General features: G+C 37.5%; 1 protein-coding gene across 10 annotated transcripts in view; it reads right to left on the reverse strand.

Annotated features, from left to right (window-relative positions):
* The window catches only part of nrxn3 (neurexin 3), a 380,526-nt gene that overhangs the window by 215,931 nt on the left and 148,567 nt on the right, over window positions 1–16,028 (reverse strand). For 6 of the 10 annotated variants that reach the window (XR_001481464.1, XM_015383266.1, XM_015383268.1 and 3 more), the window contains 8 exons: window positions 15,460–15,486; window positions 12,205–12,324; window positions 10,085–10,197; window positions 9,695–9,963; window positions 8,614–8,804; window positions 8,330–8,503; window positions 7,211–7,237; window positions 4,229–4,348 (listed from right to left, as the gene is read on the reverse strand). Coding sequence is in view for 8 of the 10 variants with exons in the window: in XM_015383266.1 (XP_015238752.1) it covers window positions 4,229–4,348; window positions 7,211–7,237; window positions 8,330–8,503; window positions 8,614–8,804; window positions 9,695–9,963; window positions 10,085–10,197; window positions 12,205–12,324; window positions 15,460–15,486 (1,041 nt within the window). In the remaining 2 variants the exon portion in view is untranslated. The remainder of the gene's footprint in view (window positions 1–4,228; window positions 4,349–7,210; window positions 7,238–8,329; window positions 8,504–8,613; window positions 8,805–9,694; window positions 9,964–10,084; window positions 10,198–12,204; window positions 12,325–15,459; window positions 15,487–16,028) is intronic. The other 4 variants (XR_001481465.1, XM_015383267.1, XM_015383265.1 and 1 more) reach the window with 1 other exon arrangement.

Below are 16,028 nucleotides of genomic sequence, written 5' to 3' on the forward strand. Positions count from 1 at the left end.
AGCTCCAATCGCCCTGTTATCCAGCTAAACATGCTAGCAGATCTTGTGGCTGACATCTGTACATTTTGTGAGAATGATGAACCAGTGGCTTTGCATAGTTTTATCGGAAGAATCTAGACTAAATCTAATCTTGAGTGAGCTGGCAGGCTAAAGTGGTTAGTCACCTGACTTGCACACAGGAGGCCCTGGTTCGATTCCCCTCTGGGGGGGGATGAGCTGCCAGTGTGGGTCCTAAGGCAAGATCCTTTTACACTAACTGTGTCACTTTGGATAAAAGGGTCTGCTTAATTCATAAACAGAATCTAAACCCTCAGTGCCTAACCTTGCACTACCACTCTGGATGTTTTAAGAAATGCAACATTGATAAAAGTATGTATAAATAATAGTATAATAGAGTATTTGAACTTTGCAAAGAAAGAAGAATTAAAACCTAATTATAAAATGTATACTCTTTAAAATACAAAACTTTTTTTAATGCTTTTATCACTTTATAAATTTTGTAATAAAAATATATGCCAGACTCAGACTACAGATTATATCGTAGGAACTATTCTATCAGTATAAGTTGTTCCTTAAGGATAAACATCCAGGACAGAACACTTGTGGTCCATTTTTGATCTTACTTTAATATTTTTATCAACATTTTCAATTTATTAGTGCTCTCTTGACAAAATGTGATCAGATTCAGCAGCAAGCCCCACTAAACTTATTTTACGACCTCATAGAACTTGGTAATTGCCCCTACTGCTTAAAAAAAACAGCAAAATGTTTTTTTTGTTTTTTTTTACAGAGCTGAAAAAGTAACACATCTGTGTCCAGGTGAAACACAGCCAGGGTAATAGATGGCCGGGTTCTCTGCGGCCAAACTAACCTCAGCTCAAAACCTGCTGAGCCAGTTCCAGCCAGCTCTATGCAGCTTCTCAATCCCTGTTATGGAGACAGCCGGCTAAATTATTCACTGCTTCAATGAAAATTCCTCCAATATTAATAAGGTCTCCTCTCCATATTCACACAGGGAGTGTGTACATGTTTGGATGGGTGTGCATTTATGGTTTGTTTATCCTTAAAAACCTTCACCCCACCCTGACGTCATGCCAGACTGATTATTGGAGTTGTGCTGCTGCCTGGTTTTATCCTTCTGGTTTAAAGCTGTGAAGCAGCCACATTGGGAATGTTGATGGAATTATCTGGCATTGTCTGCCCCAAACAAAACATGGCCTGACCACTTCTCTTTCTCCTTTGTTTTCCCATGTTTTTTTGCTGCATGACACAAAATGAGTATGAGGCGGACACTGTGAATATCTTCCCTAACAGTGAAAGGAGCAATGCTGCTGCTGTGTTGTCATTTATGTAAGCAGTTAGTCAGATATGGTTACAGCCCTCTGAGCACGCCTTGAAAAATAAATCACGGCTGTTGGGTTAAGCAGGAGCAGAGGGTTGCTGCTGGAATCGTGCTGACAGAGAAATTCATTCAGTTCCAAAAATCTATCTGTGCAATTACCAATGTCAGCATCAAACCAGAGAGCAGGGTTCTGTCTGCCGCCGGCCCACCTCCCTTTCCCCTCCCCGCTTTGTCGTTCTGTTTACCACGCACATGACTCAGTGACCTTTACAGAGATAATTCTATTACGCAAGCCGGGTAATTGTTCTAGATTTGGAGTGTCCAAGTGGCCCAAAGCTTTGATGTCCTTGCAGTTAAAATAAATCTCGGTGGCATTAACGAAACCTGTCAGGGGAGTGGGAGAAGTAATCATAAAGATAAGGACGGAAAAAGAGGGGAAAATGAGGATGACACTGAGCCAGAATCAAATGGGATAGAAATGCTGTTTACGCCCCCCTCCCAATTTTATTGCAGCACAGAGTCGCAGCGTGCTCAAGACGCTGTGAGCGGCGCCCAAAATGGCCATGTTTGCTGCAGAGATCCCTTCTAATATTCTTTGTGTCTTGAAGAGTGCAGTCCAACGTGCGGGCTGCAGAGGTCCACAAGAACAAATCAAGGCTGAATAGACGACCTGGAACCTGCTGAGGTGCTTTTTACATCCCCTACTCCCACAGACCTGTTAGCTACAAAGGCTCAGTGCTAACAATGGGCAGAAATGAAACTTCGAGCAGCGTCTCTTGCAGATGAGTTCACTTTTCCTTATTCAAGTTCCTTCATTTGGACAATGACTGAGTTAGAGAGGGAGACAATTACTAATATTTGCTGCCAGCTATCAGAGAGAGAAAGGCCGAGAGATACAGAGGCAGGAGCTCCATTTCCACATTGTTAATTAGAAACTCTCCCTCAGCCCTGCGCTTGCAGCATTAAATAAGTCACCCAGCTGCACTGAGCACACACCTTTTTTTTTTTCAAATCTAGCTACTTCACCGGGGCAGTAAAACTGTTGGCAATAAGACAGACATTGGAGTTTGCATCATGCAAGAAATTGCTCCTTTTTTTTAATAATCATCAAGTACAATTGTTGAAAAGGTAATGCATTTATAGAGCTGGTGGGGTGGGGGGGTATACATAAAATAGAGAGAGCAACACGAGACAACGACAGTACAGGAAAAGAAATGCGAAGCTGATTTCATGCTTGGGGAATTGCATCTCATTTTTGCTCAGTGTGTAGGCACAGTGTGTGGGCTTGCTTGTGTCTTTACTGCCACCTGGTGGTGAAATAAAACCTTGCAAGCAGAGACCATTGCTGCATTAGGAGGCTGGTACTGTACAATCCAGGATTAATCAGCTCAGGTAAATGTAGGACTTAATTTAAATGCGAACCACTCCTATAGTCTTGACTTTTCCTCTAGTAAAGTTTACTTGTCTCTATGTCAATATCTAAGAATCTATTCAATATACCGATATATGATTTGATAGTCCAACATCTAACTCCCTGTAAAGAGAAGGATCATTTGAGACCTATAGCTAGAATGTCATAAAAAATAGGAAATAACTGTTTTTTTTTTTTCTTTATCAGTGTTACAACACCTGTACTGTATTCCAAGCAGAGATAAGTCTGGATATCTTAGCAGATCTAAAATTAATAACACCACTCTATTCACTGCTGATGAAGTCTTTATTAATTCACCATGATGTGGATTAATAAAGGCTCCTCGTCACTAATTAAAACCCCAACATCTCTAATCTAAACACCATGTGAGAGTTAGAGTCAGTTACTTTCCGAATGTTGAAATCTAAAAAAAAAAAAGAAGAAAAAAAAAGTACTAGCATTGGAGAGGGAGGGAACAGAGACAATAAACTGAGATAAAAAAAAAAGATATAAAGTCAAACCCAGCAGCCAGCTCTGACATCAGAAAGGTTGGATGATTAGCGGATGCTGGCGCTCGCAGATAGCAGCTCTGCTAACAGCCTCTACCACCTCATTAGTCGGGCCCAGCAGCACTGTGCCCCCTCCATTAAATGCTAAATGAAAGACCGCCAAGCATGATTACCGAAGGGGAGTCCCCTGTCGTCATGGGGATAAGACATCCCAGCTCACACACACACGACTACACTTTTTACTTCTCCTGTGATGGACATTTAGTAGATGGTAGTTTGCACATCATCAGCCAGAGATACAGTATACACCGCCAAGCATGAAGCCTAAAGGCCTGACACTTAAAGAAATTGAATTACAACACACTTCTTTTCTTTTGGTGAAAAAAAACCCCTTCTTTTAACCCTTTTTTTATTCACAAATGTATATTTGTTAGATCTGCCAGATTTTAAGATAAGATACACTGAAAGTTGTGTAGTTTTTGCAATTTATTGAATAACTAAGGCATTTTTATTATCAAAAATAATTCAGAATGCAAAAAAAAAACAACAACAACAACAAAAAAAAAACTCTGAAAGTTACTCTAAAAGATTTTAGAAGATCTCACAAAGCTAACTCAGGATCTGGCAAGTCTTTGCTTCCATTTTACCAAAGGAACAACAGACATGAAGCTTCAGTGTACCCTGCATTTCGGGTAGAGGACAACCGTACTTCCTGTTCAGAAGTGTTTCTGTAATAGGTATGCTTACCTAGATTTGTATGTTTGAAAGTAATGCATTCTATTTGCATATGGAAAGAATTTTATAGTACAGTAAACTCAAAAATATCCCTAATTTGATCTACTCGGAAAGTTTGCTGAATAAAAGTATACCAACATTTTCTGCTGAAGTGTTAAAAAAAACTGTTGCTTTAAATAGTTGCAGCAGAATGCTGAGAAGCAAGCCTTTGAAAAGTCCAGCAGTACTCACGGTCGTTGCAGTGGGTGCCTGTGTATGATGTCATGGAGCAGTCGCAGGTGAAATTCTCCCACTGCTGTATGCAAACTCCCATGTTAGCGCACGAGTCATCCTGGCAGGTGGTGCTTGGGCCTGGAGAGATGAGAAAAGCAAAAAAAGAGATACCACAGGTATAAAGTCAGGCAATGTTTAAGGCAGCTGACCGTAAAGAAAGAAGGACCCATGCAGAGGATGTGCACTCTCGAAAGACAGGTTTACACTACATGGTCCTAGGAGACAGCAGGAGGATCAGACAGTGCCACCACAAGAAGCCCAACCTGAGTACAGGGCCTTTTAGGACGGTCTCAGGAATCCCGCCTCATGCTGGAGTCTATAGGTGCAAAATCAATATAAAGGCCCCAGGTTTTTAACGTCTCCACAGCATGTTCTTTAAGCTGAAGGAGCCGATGCTTTTACTGTGATGCAGTTTGTTAAAACTGACTGAAAGCAGGCAAAATAATCAATGATGAAGAGCTGTTTTCGCTAAAGAGAGCCAGATCCTGGGTTGGCAGATGTGATGACACAGTCCATATCCTTTAGTTTCATTCTTTTTTATCAGCTATTGAGCCATTAGGCTTGCATGCAACTTTTTATACATTCCGACACGATTCAGGAAAGTTTTATTGGAGTAAAACTTCGAAACGCTGCATTCCCTCTGAGAACAAGCAAGACGAGACGCTAACAGTTAAAAAAAAGAACCTCTGCGGTTAACAATAGCCATATAAAAATGTCATAAAGGCACATGGCACCGGTTGCATTTCTAAACATCTGTGTGAGAATACAAGATGAACAATAGATCCACCAGACAGACAGAAGTCATGAGGAGAAAAAAAAAAATAGAAATATAAAGCACTCAAGAACACATGGCACATATCTCTATGTATGCACCAGAGCCAGACGAGAATCAAGGAGGGTATTCAAAGTCAAACCGGATGTGTGTTTGCTATTCCTCACACCACACATAGCTCTCACTTTTGAATACTTCTAGGGAGAGGGAATGCAGATAAGAACAAGTGCACTGCATAGATAATGAGATCAACAATCTGGCATTAATAGTCAGTGCAGACAACAGAGAAGAATCTCGACAGTAATACCTCTAATAATCAGATACAGTAGGAAACAAACCCAATTAAAAGAAAAAAACAAGCTAAAAGTAAAAAACAAAAAAAAATGAAAGTAAACTTTGTTTAAGAGCAGTTGTTTTGTGCAAGACGACGTGAAGAGAAGAAAGGGACATTTTAAGTGAAAAAGAAACAGAGCAAGTTCGCCAGCTGAAAGTGCATTTACTGTGTAATGTACTGCAATGGTAGTCAACCAGGCACCCTGAGTGCTGTGCACGTATATGTTGTGTTTATATCAAGGCAAATGGAATGTGTGCATTCCAGTGTTGGAGCAGGAGACTCGCTGTCTTGGAAAAAAACGAAACAAAAAAAGACCCCTGGCAGCAGATATGATACAGTTTTATATCTAAGGCTTGATGCTGAAACAGCACAGTGACAGATTAGATGTCCAGCCACAGCATCTTTATGCTGACTGTGATGCCCTAGAGTGTCACAGCTTGCCTTCAGCTGCTTTAAAATTCTTGCAGCTGTTTTTTACAGCAGTTTCAGGCTATAATGAACCCACATTACCATGATGACCTGATTTGCTTCCAGTCCTTGCTTACAGAATTGATGCGGATATTGCTGTACTTTCTAAATAGGACTGTACCCTTTGTCTGACCATGTAGGTATAAACCAGAAATTATCTGCCAAATTAATATCTAGTTTTACCCTATCTAAGGTATTCACACCCCTTAAGCTTTCTCATAAATTTGTCATATAAACAATTTCAAACCTCAAACAAAACTGAAAAACACAAATCGGACTTCTGGACCTCTGAGGGGTCAACCGCATCTTGTTGGCCTTGTTATCTTGCTATGGACTTGTAAACCAGGTTAGTGACTCGCATTCATAATCTTCCTCCGTTAGATTTATATGGTCATTAACCTGTGTTTTCCTCTCTCCAGAGTTTCCTGCCTCAGATGCCCTTGCCGCTGCTACCACCGATCGGTTTGTTTTTAATAAACGCCTTTTGAGTAATCCGACTGTCTTGCCTGAATACTAGGTCCTACTGTTCTGAACCGTGACAATTTATCTTCAAACTCGATCAAATTAAAGCATTACATTTAAGATAACAAAGATTCTCAAATGGATTAAGGCCTGGAATTTAAGTAGGAGATTCTACCATATGAATCTGCATTGATTATATGTACGGCTCGCTTTAATTTGCATAAAAGATGTATCCTGCAACACAATGAATCTCTGCCTTATTATAAAGTCTCTATCAGTCTGTAACAAGTTTTATTCTAAAGTTGCCCCTGGATTTACATCAATCCATGTTCCCAGCTTAAAAACGTATATACATAATAGATGCTGCAACATTTAATTGATGCTTCAAAACTATCCAAATAGTAACAAAACGAGAGCACTATCTTGCAGGTTTTCTGTGTCTACCTTTAAAGATAGAAGCAAACCTTAAGTGGTCAACACGTGGCTTTCTTGCAGCATTTGCAGTTTGTTTTTCAATTGACTAATTAGGTTTCTTTCTTTCTTTTTTTATTTCTTTCTTCCTGCCATGTACTACTTTTTTTAGTCTCATAAAATCTTTAAAAAGTGTAGTAAATATTGCTGCAATATCACAAAAAGTGAAAAAGATCCAGGGGTATGAATACTATACAACAGTGTTCTATTCTAAATGGCACTCAACAAATTTAAAATAGGAAGCAATTATTTTCCTGCCTGCCTAGCAAGCTTTTTTTTCTTTCCACAGTTTGTTCGTATTGTTTCCCATAAGAGAGCAAGTCCCCACTGCAGCACCTGAAAGACATTATTGCCATGGTGACACCCACGATGCATTGCACACAGCAACCTTTCAGGCGAGCTGGCCTTCGAGAGGCGGAGTTGAACCCTCTACCTTGCAGGTCGGCTTTGGTGAAACCAACTTTGTTGGTGCAGAAAGGAAAACAACAAAACAGAACAGAACAGAGCAGGAAACAAGAGCAAAGGATTAGTCAGGCAGCAGCATTGTTAGTGGTCAGAAAACTTGTTTACGTTTGCCAGTCAGAAAACATGGGAACCTTGCAAAATAGGAGAGGAACTTTAACATTTGATGAAAAATCTGTGTGCATCTTTGAATGTATGTGGAGGTTTTCTGGTGTATTGTATTTGTTTAGGCTCACAACTAAATCTTTTACTGCCCTCTGGAGGTTATAGAAGTTACTACACCAACCAAATACACTGATATACAATTCAAGCAAAAATTATAAAATAAAAAGCCATATTAATTTAGTGCTTTTGATCTTTCCTAATCAAACTATGGATCACACAACATAAACTTACTTTTAAAACAAGAACAAAGTTCACCTGTGTGAACATTTTCTTCTAAACTATAAAGGTTCAACATTCGGCATATATGCAATCTGACTTTTGGTTAAATATCCCTTATAGAGTTAAATAAAAATGAATATTTTTGTAATAGTTTACAAATATTCTGCAAGAATTACTGTATCCCAAAATATAGTTGATGGTGGCAAGAAAATCGGAGAAATACAAAGAAAAAAAAAAAACATAAAATCACATTCATTAACATCAATAAGTGTGTATTCTCTTCTGATTGGTAAAATACTTACAATGCAGTTTAACTTTAACTTCCTGTTGGATATATTTCAAGTTCCAGTCAAGTTCAGGTTCAATAAATCATTCAATAAATTGTACATAAAATTCCTGTTTTTCCACTGTGAAAACTAAGGAATATTTGTATTTTTGTGGGTTTTCAGAAGTTATAGGGCAGTAAACCCTCTTGGCCCATATAACAGAAACCTTAATAAACAATTCTTGATTTTTTTATATTTTTTAAATCAACTCATGGAAAGAGTATTGTACTGTTCAACCTTTAGGTTAAGTTGGTAGAGAGCATGTTTTGATTATTTAAATATAATGAAGTTAATGACATCATCCCTAAATCAGAAAACTTAAGGGCTTAGCTAGTGTGTGACCAGGTTATGACTTTTATACTTCAGTAAGGGATTTGTACCTTCACAGCCACGCTCTATGTGTCCACTGCGGAAAAGCGCATCATTGATGAGGTCTGGCAGGCGCCCGTTGAGATCTACTGATGCCAAGCAGCCCTGGAAGCCCTCCCGGGACACCACAAGCTTAGGGAGATTCTGGTACATGTTGGGTCCCAAACCTCCAACAAACAGGTCACCTGATGGGACACAAAATTAGAGGAAATTATTCCATTTTCATATTCTGGGAGTGATGAAAGAATGAGAGACAGGACTGTTGATTTATGATGATGTTTTTCCTGTGTGGTACCTTTAAGGTCGAGGTTTTTGGCCCCGTTGACATTTTGGGTGACCGACTTGGAGTCGACTTTAAGAGTGTGTGTGTTGGAAGCGTCTCGCGTGATGACCACATTGTGCCACTGGTTGTCATTCAGCGGGTTGTCACTGTTTCCCTTCAACAGGCTGGGCCCGTTGCCCAAGTCGAAGACGTAGTGAATGAACCTGGCAGGAAATAAACAGCAGCAGATGGGCTGAAAATGAGTGGAAAAGCAGCCAATCTTTGAGAGGACTTCAGAAAGCCTGCAGAACTACTGATCAAGGCCATTTTGAAAGATTAAAGGTAAGTCTGTCTTTCTGGAGGTAAAATATATATTAATTAAAAAGAACTCCCTTGGATCTAAAGTGTCTTGCAAGTGTCTTTTGTTGAGTTATAAACAGAGATTTCAATGCATTTAAAATGTGTTGAGTTATAAACAGAGATTTTCAGTGTAATGGACAACCCTTTTCATAGCCCAACAAGAGTGTAGAGTGGCAGAAAAATATAGTTTAGAAAGTTTTTCACAAATGAAAATCAGACACATCATTTCATAACCTTCAATAAAATCCTTTGCAACCTGTTTTTGCAAAAAGTCCATCTTTAAAGGCCTCAGTAAATCAAAAGAGAACATTAGGGAACAAAACGTTATAATGAAGAGCACTGTAGATCACTGTAGACAGGTCAGTAGGAAAATTATGGAGAAGTTCAGAGAAGGATGAGGATATAAAACACTGGATTCGAACAAGGTATGTCTAAACTGATAACCCAGGCAAATGGTGCATTTGTTAGAGAGGTAGTTAACTAAGGTGAAGCCGCAAAGCTTTACAGCTCAGGTGATAAAATATATGAACAAGCCTTCTAAAACCTGTCACTGAAGCTGTACAAGGCCAAAAGTCATTTAATGTTGGCCACAGTCATGTGAGGGATGCAGCAGATGTGGAAGAAGATTTAGACACCAAAGGTTTCCTTCTCAACTTATATATAAAAACAATTTTACTGAAAGCTAACATCACCCTGACCATACAGGACCATCAACAAAACATCAACAATCCATCAGCTCCTCCATCTCACTCACCCTTTGACCAGTTCCACAGCTATGAAGTCATTCCCGTCTCCGCTGTTAAAGAGAATGAAGCCATCAGGTGAGGTGGTTTTGAACTGGAAGAACAGGTGCATGGTGGTGTAAGCCTGCAGGGTGGCCAGGCCCAGGTAGCTCCCTTTGGTCTTAAAGGTGACGGGGTCAGCGACGATGAAGCGCATGCCAAAGCGTGCGTTGAGCTCACAGAAATCTATGTCACCATTTTTGCACATGTCAATGTACTGCATTCCATTAAACTTGAGGCTCTGGAGAGAAATCAGCCAAAATTCATCTTTAATAAAACAGCTCAAATGTTGCTCAAATTCAAGCAAAATGAGAAAAAAAAAGTCCTGTAAATGTTTTGCAACAGCCCTTTATCCCTATTACCTGTAGGTGGCCGATAAAAGGGGAGGGTGCTGAAGAAACAAAGCGTTTTTCTGTCAAGATGCCTGTTTCCACGTTGCTGAACTCCAGGCGGGTGTGGTCACCTACCATCTGACCTGAGTATAAAAAAGGCAAAACTAGTTAGGAAAATAAGTGAAGAAAAATGACTAAATACTAATTATAACCAAGTCGAAAAACTCTAAACACTGAAAAGCATAGTTTTAAAAATTTCAAACGGAGAAAAAAAAATAAAGCAAGCCACAGATAAAAAGTAGGTCCCTACCTCTTTCTCAAACTAAGTGCCAGATATTTATTTTTGGTTGATGTTTTTTTTATATATATGTGTATATATATATATATATATATATATATATATATATATATATATATATGTTGTACAGGAACAAACGGTACATAAATAAACCTTCAAAGAAACATTCAGTGCCTGCAAACAGTTGTAAGCTCTTGTTGTATAGGTATGTAAAAAAAAAAAGGATATATACTGTATATATAGTTATGTCTTTCTTCAATTATCATTGTCTCAAACTATCATAATCAATCTTCCCCCAAATTCAAAATGTCCTATTGTGACAAAATCCACTAAAAGAAATAACTTTTTTAACAATAATAACTTCAACATCATTAAGGATCCCAACAATTATCTTTAAAGGGATAATATAACAGGCAACAAATAGGGTAGATGTACCTCAACAATCACATGTTGGCAGTTTACAAGAAATAAACTGTCAGTGAAAATGTCAAAAAAATCTATAAAAATGTTAAAACTTCAGCTTTAAATATCTCATATGAATGCCATGGGAGGTCTGAAAGATGGCAACAGAAGTAAAAAAGAAATCATCATGTTCACTGTAGGAGAATTACAGCCAAAATGATGGCTTAGGGTCTCCACTCCTCTTTGTTTCAAGAGCTTTGTTAACATCTTCACTTTGAGTGCCAGTGATTGTGGAGGCGAGCTTTCAGATTTGTTGGAGTGTTTACATGCAAATACTTCATTTTATAATTCTTCATTTGAAGTTGCAAACCCTTTTCTAACACCAATTTATTTCCAGTACCAATCTCTGGCCTAATATCTTGTGTAATGTCCTGAGAAACATGTTTCTGAGAAAGCTTGTAAATAGTGAAACAACTTAAAAGTAATGCTGTCTATAGGTGACAAACAATGCCTTAAATAAGTTTGATTAAATTAAAAAAAAAAAAAACATAAGGAAAACAACTTCTTTTATCTATCCATTTACAGTGATGTTGATAATAAACACCAAAATCTGCATTATGCATTAAAGACCAAGTGTGGCCCTATACATAAAAACACTTGATTCATTATTTGTCTGCTACTAGTGTATTCAGAAGTTTCAGTACCACTTTTTGGTGCCTACTTTGTTTTCTTTTTGACAATGTGATGTTACTGTTATTTTCTAACTTCCTCTTTGGTCCGGTACCAAAAGCTACTCTTCCCTCCATCTATTACCACTATTATAACACTGATAATCAGGCATTTTTAGCTTTTTTTCTCTTAAAAGATAATTTCATTGAAGCGAGGTTTTCTCAAATGATAACAAACACAATGAACTAATGAAAATGACCAAATGTTCTGCATTAATAACATGCTACATTAATTTTTCAGTAATACAGAAAGAAATTAGTTTTTAATGGACTTGAAAATGAAGCAATTGCTAAAATTTTCACAGATACAAAGAATGCATTCAAATAATATTCTCTTTAATTGAAGAAATATGTGCTTTAATCTGCAGCGTCAATAAATTAAAGTTGTTTTATACCTAAAGTTTTATCATTAGCTTTAAAAGATAATAAATTAACTGCTCTGCTTTATTATATAATTATATTTTCATGTCTTATTATAGTATGGATACCTAATTCCTCTTTACCATTTTAACATAATATGTCAGTTTATTTAGAAAAATGTAATTCTATCAAATCCTTTTCAATCAACTATCCAGTTTTAATGCATCACAGAAATGAAAACCATAAACTTGACTTTAACTTTCTGCTTGATGAAATTTCCATGAAAAAGTGGAGAATGCAGAATCAAAGAGGATCATAGATGGAAGTTTGCATATCAGGATTAAATAAGGAAATGAAAATACCTTCAGCCATATCGTCATCCACGATGAGTTTGAAGTTTTTACCGCGGCGGATCACTCGCACTGAGTGCCACTCATTGTCGTTGAGCTTTTGTCCGGCATAAAGAACCTCAGGTCCCTTGCCTGAAGATGAGGATCAGTTAGTGGAAGGACGGGGAAGGCAAAGGGCAAAAAACTAACTCATTTCTCCTTTGTTTAGAAATATAAAACAAAGATCACTGAATACTGAAGTGCATTGGTTTGGGTTAAAGCTGCAATTATTCAACAAAGATTTCTGTTTTGATTTTTGATAATAGAGAACATCATATTTATTGTTACACAAAAAGAACAAAAGCATTTCTAACTCTTTCTCTTTTGCTTGCATCCCCTTTAATAACATTTCCCTCTATTTTCTATCACATCATGTTGACTTAAAATACACTAAAACCCCAATAATACAGCTACTTAATAGCACCAGAATCTTAGAACTCTGTGGAGAACAAAGAGAACCTATTATGGGTTGTAGTCTGAATACGTCAGTACACTCTGAACACCTCTAGAGGGCAATGCAGCTCCATCTACAGTAAAAGCTTAGAGAAGCAGCTGTTGCATTTCCCTTTAGATTATTGGAAGTGACGCATTCAAATGGAAGCAGATTTTAAATCTTTATAAGCAATGATGGTAGTAGTGCTTTCTTCGCCATAATTTAGGATTTTAATTTCCTTTTTCTATACTTATGCGCGTCATTGGTTTTGTCTGAAGATTCAATGTGATATTCAGTAGGACCAACTAAAAACGTACGCTGGTTGCTTCTATCTTTGCTATAAGCAATTATTCTGATTTAATGTTCTAGCCAGAAGTTCAGACAAACATAATGGACATGAGTCATATTAATTTGGGGATTTGAATAAGCCACAAGAATGTGTTTTGTTTTTCCAATTTGGAGAAAGAATGTTGAATTATATGTCAATGTTAACTTTATTCACACAAAAGTAAAACCCAGTAAATGTATTGTAGAATATCTTCAACTAACATGGAGTCAAATTATACATACAGACTCTGATACATGCATTAGACTCCCCTTATATTTGGATACATTTTCCATAGCAAGTTGCAGAGCAACCACTTAGTTTTTATAGGGAAGATCATGGTAATATTGAGATAGGAAACAATAAATTGTTGTATTGCTTAACTTATTGTTAAAGTTTTGCCTTTGCATAATTCAAAACCACATATCTATCGATCTGAGGTGAAAAACTATGAGTAGTCCTACGTCACAATTCTATCCAGTTTGTTTTCTACTTAAATATGTCAGAAAACAGTGTCCAACCATGATGTTGCCACCACCGTGGTTGAGAGTTGAAATTTTCTTAGGTTTGTGAGTTTAACAGAATATTGTGCTCAAAACTGGGCCTTTGTATGGTGTAACATTTTTCTATGAGGAAATCTGTTTGGAGTAGCTACATACTTTAGTAAAATATGCTGAAGAAACTTTTTTTTTTTTGGTAGAAATCCTCTCTTAGTCCTTTGTGATATTAAAACAGATCCATTATATTGACAGAGACAGTAGTGGTCCAATAGTTTACACACTAAGGAAATGGTAAATGGCCTGCATACTGCAAAAACAATGTAGAAATGAGTAAAACATTTTTAAATTAAGTGTAGTTATCCTTAATTTGAAAGGATTTGCCAATGGAATGAGTATTTTTACTTAAAATAAGATAATTACATATTATGCACTTGAAATAAGACAATGCAATTATTTTGTTCTCATTTTGAATGTAAATTGTCTTGACCCATGGCAAAATGTGATTTGATAAAAAATTATTTCAAATATATCAGTTTTTTTGCAGTGCATATAGCGTTTTTTTAGTCAGGAGACTTGATCAATGCACTTTACACTACATTCGGTCATTCACCCATTCATGCACGTGCACTCACACAGTGATGGTGGTAAACTAGATTGTAGCCACAGCTGCCCTGGGGCTCACTGACAGAAGCGAGGCGCCACCGGGCCCTCTGACCACCATCAGTAGTGCAGCAGTGCAGAATAATCAGGCTGTGTGGAAGCAGCACAGAGGGGAGTGAAGCTAAAATAATACACCTCACAGACGCAGAGAGGGAAAACCAGCCTTTATTGACAGGCTTGAGCCTTGATGAGCTGAGTTGTTCTGTGACTGCTTAACATATTTTGATTGATCTAAGGATAAATAGTTGAGTCAACCTGATGGAACTTGGTTTAAGGATGGCTAAAGTAGGCTAGCATTAATCTTTAGGAATAGCCTTATCTAAAACCTGCTTTAAATTAGTAAAATATGCCTAGAAGCGTAAAGCAAAGCAGTTTTAGATACATTTATAACTTCCAAAAAGAACGATGATCAAATTTTGGAAATAATGTGGTTTCTTTGCAACTTGCTAAGCCAAATAACCTTCAACATTGGAGGGAGATTATTGCATATATTTTCATTTGTATGCATCATTTTATCACCTTGTGGATTAATAGAAAACCCATAACAAATTCCAATTTCTGTATCCATTATCCTTTTAAAGTCACCTTGTATGTGACATAAGTCAAATATAAACTGCACAAATAAACCATAAAAGGTACAACAGGAATATTAATGTCGATGGTGAGTAGATATAAATACTGACTGCACCTGTAAGTGACTAATATCTAACCAGTTACTTCAATATAAATGATGAATATTCATCCTCTGCGGGAAACATAATAAATAATCTCCTGCAGGGTGTTGTCTCAGTGAAAACACTCTTAATCCCCCTGTCTGTTCATTTTTCCTCTCTAACATTGCAAGACTGTGAGGGGAAACAAATTTTTCTTTCTAAGTAAGAACATGTCGTTAAACACCATCTGTAAAAGCCTGCTGATTTAAGTACTACAGCATGTATTCACATTGGGCAACTGAAACCCTGTATTATGCTGTATGTGTACATGTAAAACCAATACTCCTAGTACAGGCTCAAAGGGCAGACGTTCAGTTAGTTGCTGCAGGCATACAGGAACAGATTCAATGCTAACTGCTTTACTTTATTTGAAAAAAAGCCCCTTTAAAATATAGAAAGTATATTAAGCCTGATTTACAAGACTTTGATCTCTGCCTACCCCCCCACCCCTTTTAAACTGAGAAATCCTCTTATCAGCTCCCAATGCCACCCCCTCTTCTGCATTCATACATTCCTGCCTTCAAACCTAGAGCACAGACCACAATTAAATATTGACTGAAGGAGAAAAAGGCTGCAGAAGAAGAATGTTGAACTTACTGGTGTTACAGTTTATCCTGACACAGTCTAGATGGGGAGGGGAGAACAAGTGACAGATGAAATCGCATCCTTCAAGGTTACAGCTGCAGACATCCAAAAGCAAAGAAAGCCACCTTCCGGGGACGGACACATGACGCCAGCGGCCATTTTGCTCCCACATCAATTTGCAACTGGTCAATATCATTCCAGCAATAATCTAATGTAATCTAATAAAACTAAAGACAGAGCAAAAAATATCTCCAGAGCCGGTCCAACACTTTATAGGGCCCTTAACAGGGGCCCCACTATTATTAAAAATGGCCAGATCACAGGACAGGTTTTGCTTGTGTTTCTTATTAAACTATTGCACTAAATAAAATTTATCTGTAAGTTTGTTTCTCTGATTTATTGGGTTGAAAAGCGTTTCAATACATAACAGTTTTTTTATGTTTGTTTCTACAGGCATCTTCTGAGAATGTTTATCTTTTCTATGAGTGTTTTTAATTTTTTTCTGTGTAATATACCTGCATTTTAAAGATTCTCATACCACAAGAAAGTCAGAAAAATATCTTACTTTAAACAACAATACA

The sequence above is a fragment of the Cyprinodon variegatus genome, unplaced genomic scaffold (genome assembly GCF_000732505.1).
Source record: "Cyprinodon variegatus isolate N-32 unplaced genomic scaffold, C_variegatus-1.0 Scaffold279, whole genome shotgun sequence".
Classification (NCBI taxonomy): domain Eukaryota; kingdom Metazoa; phylum Chordata; class Actinopteri; order Cyprinodontiformes; family Cyprinodontidae; genus Cyprinodon; species Cyprinodon variegatus.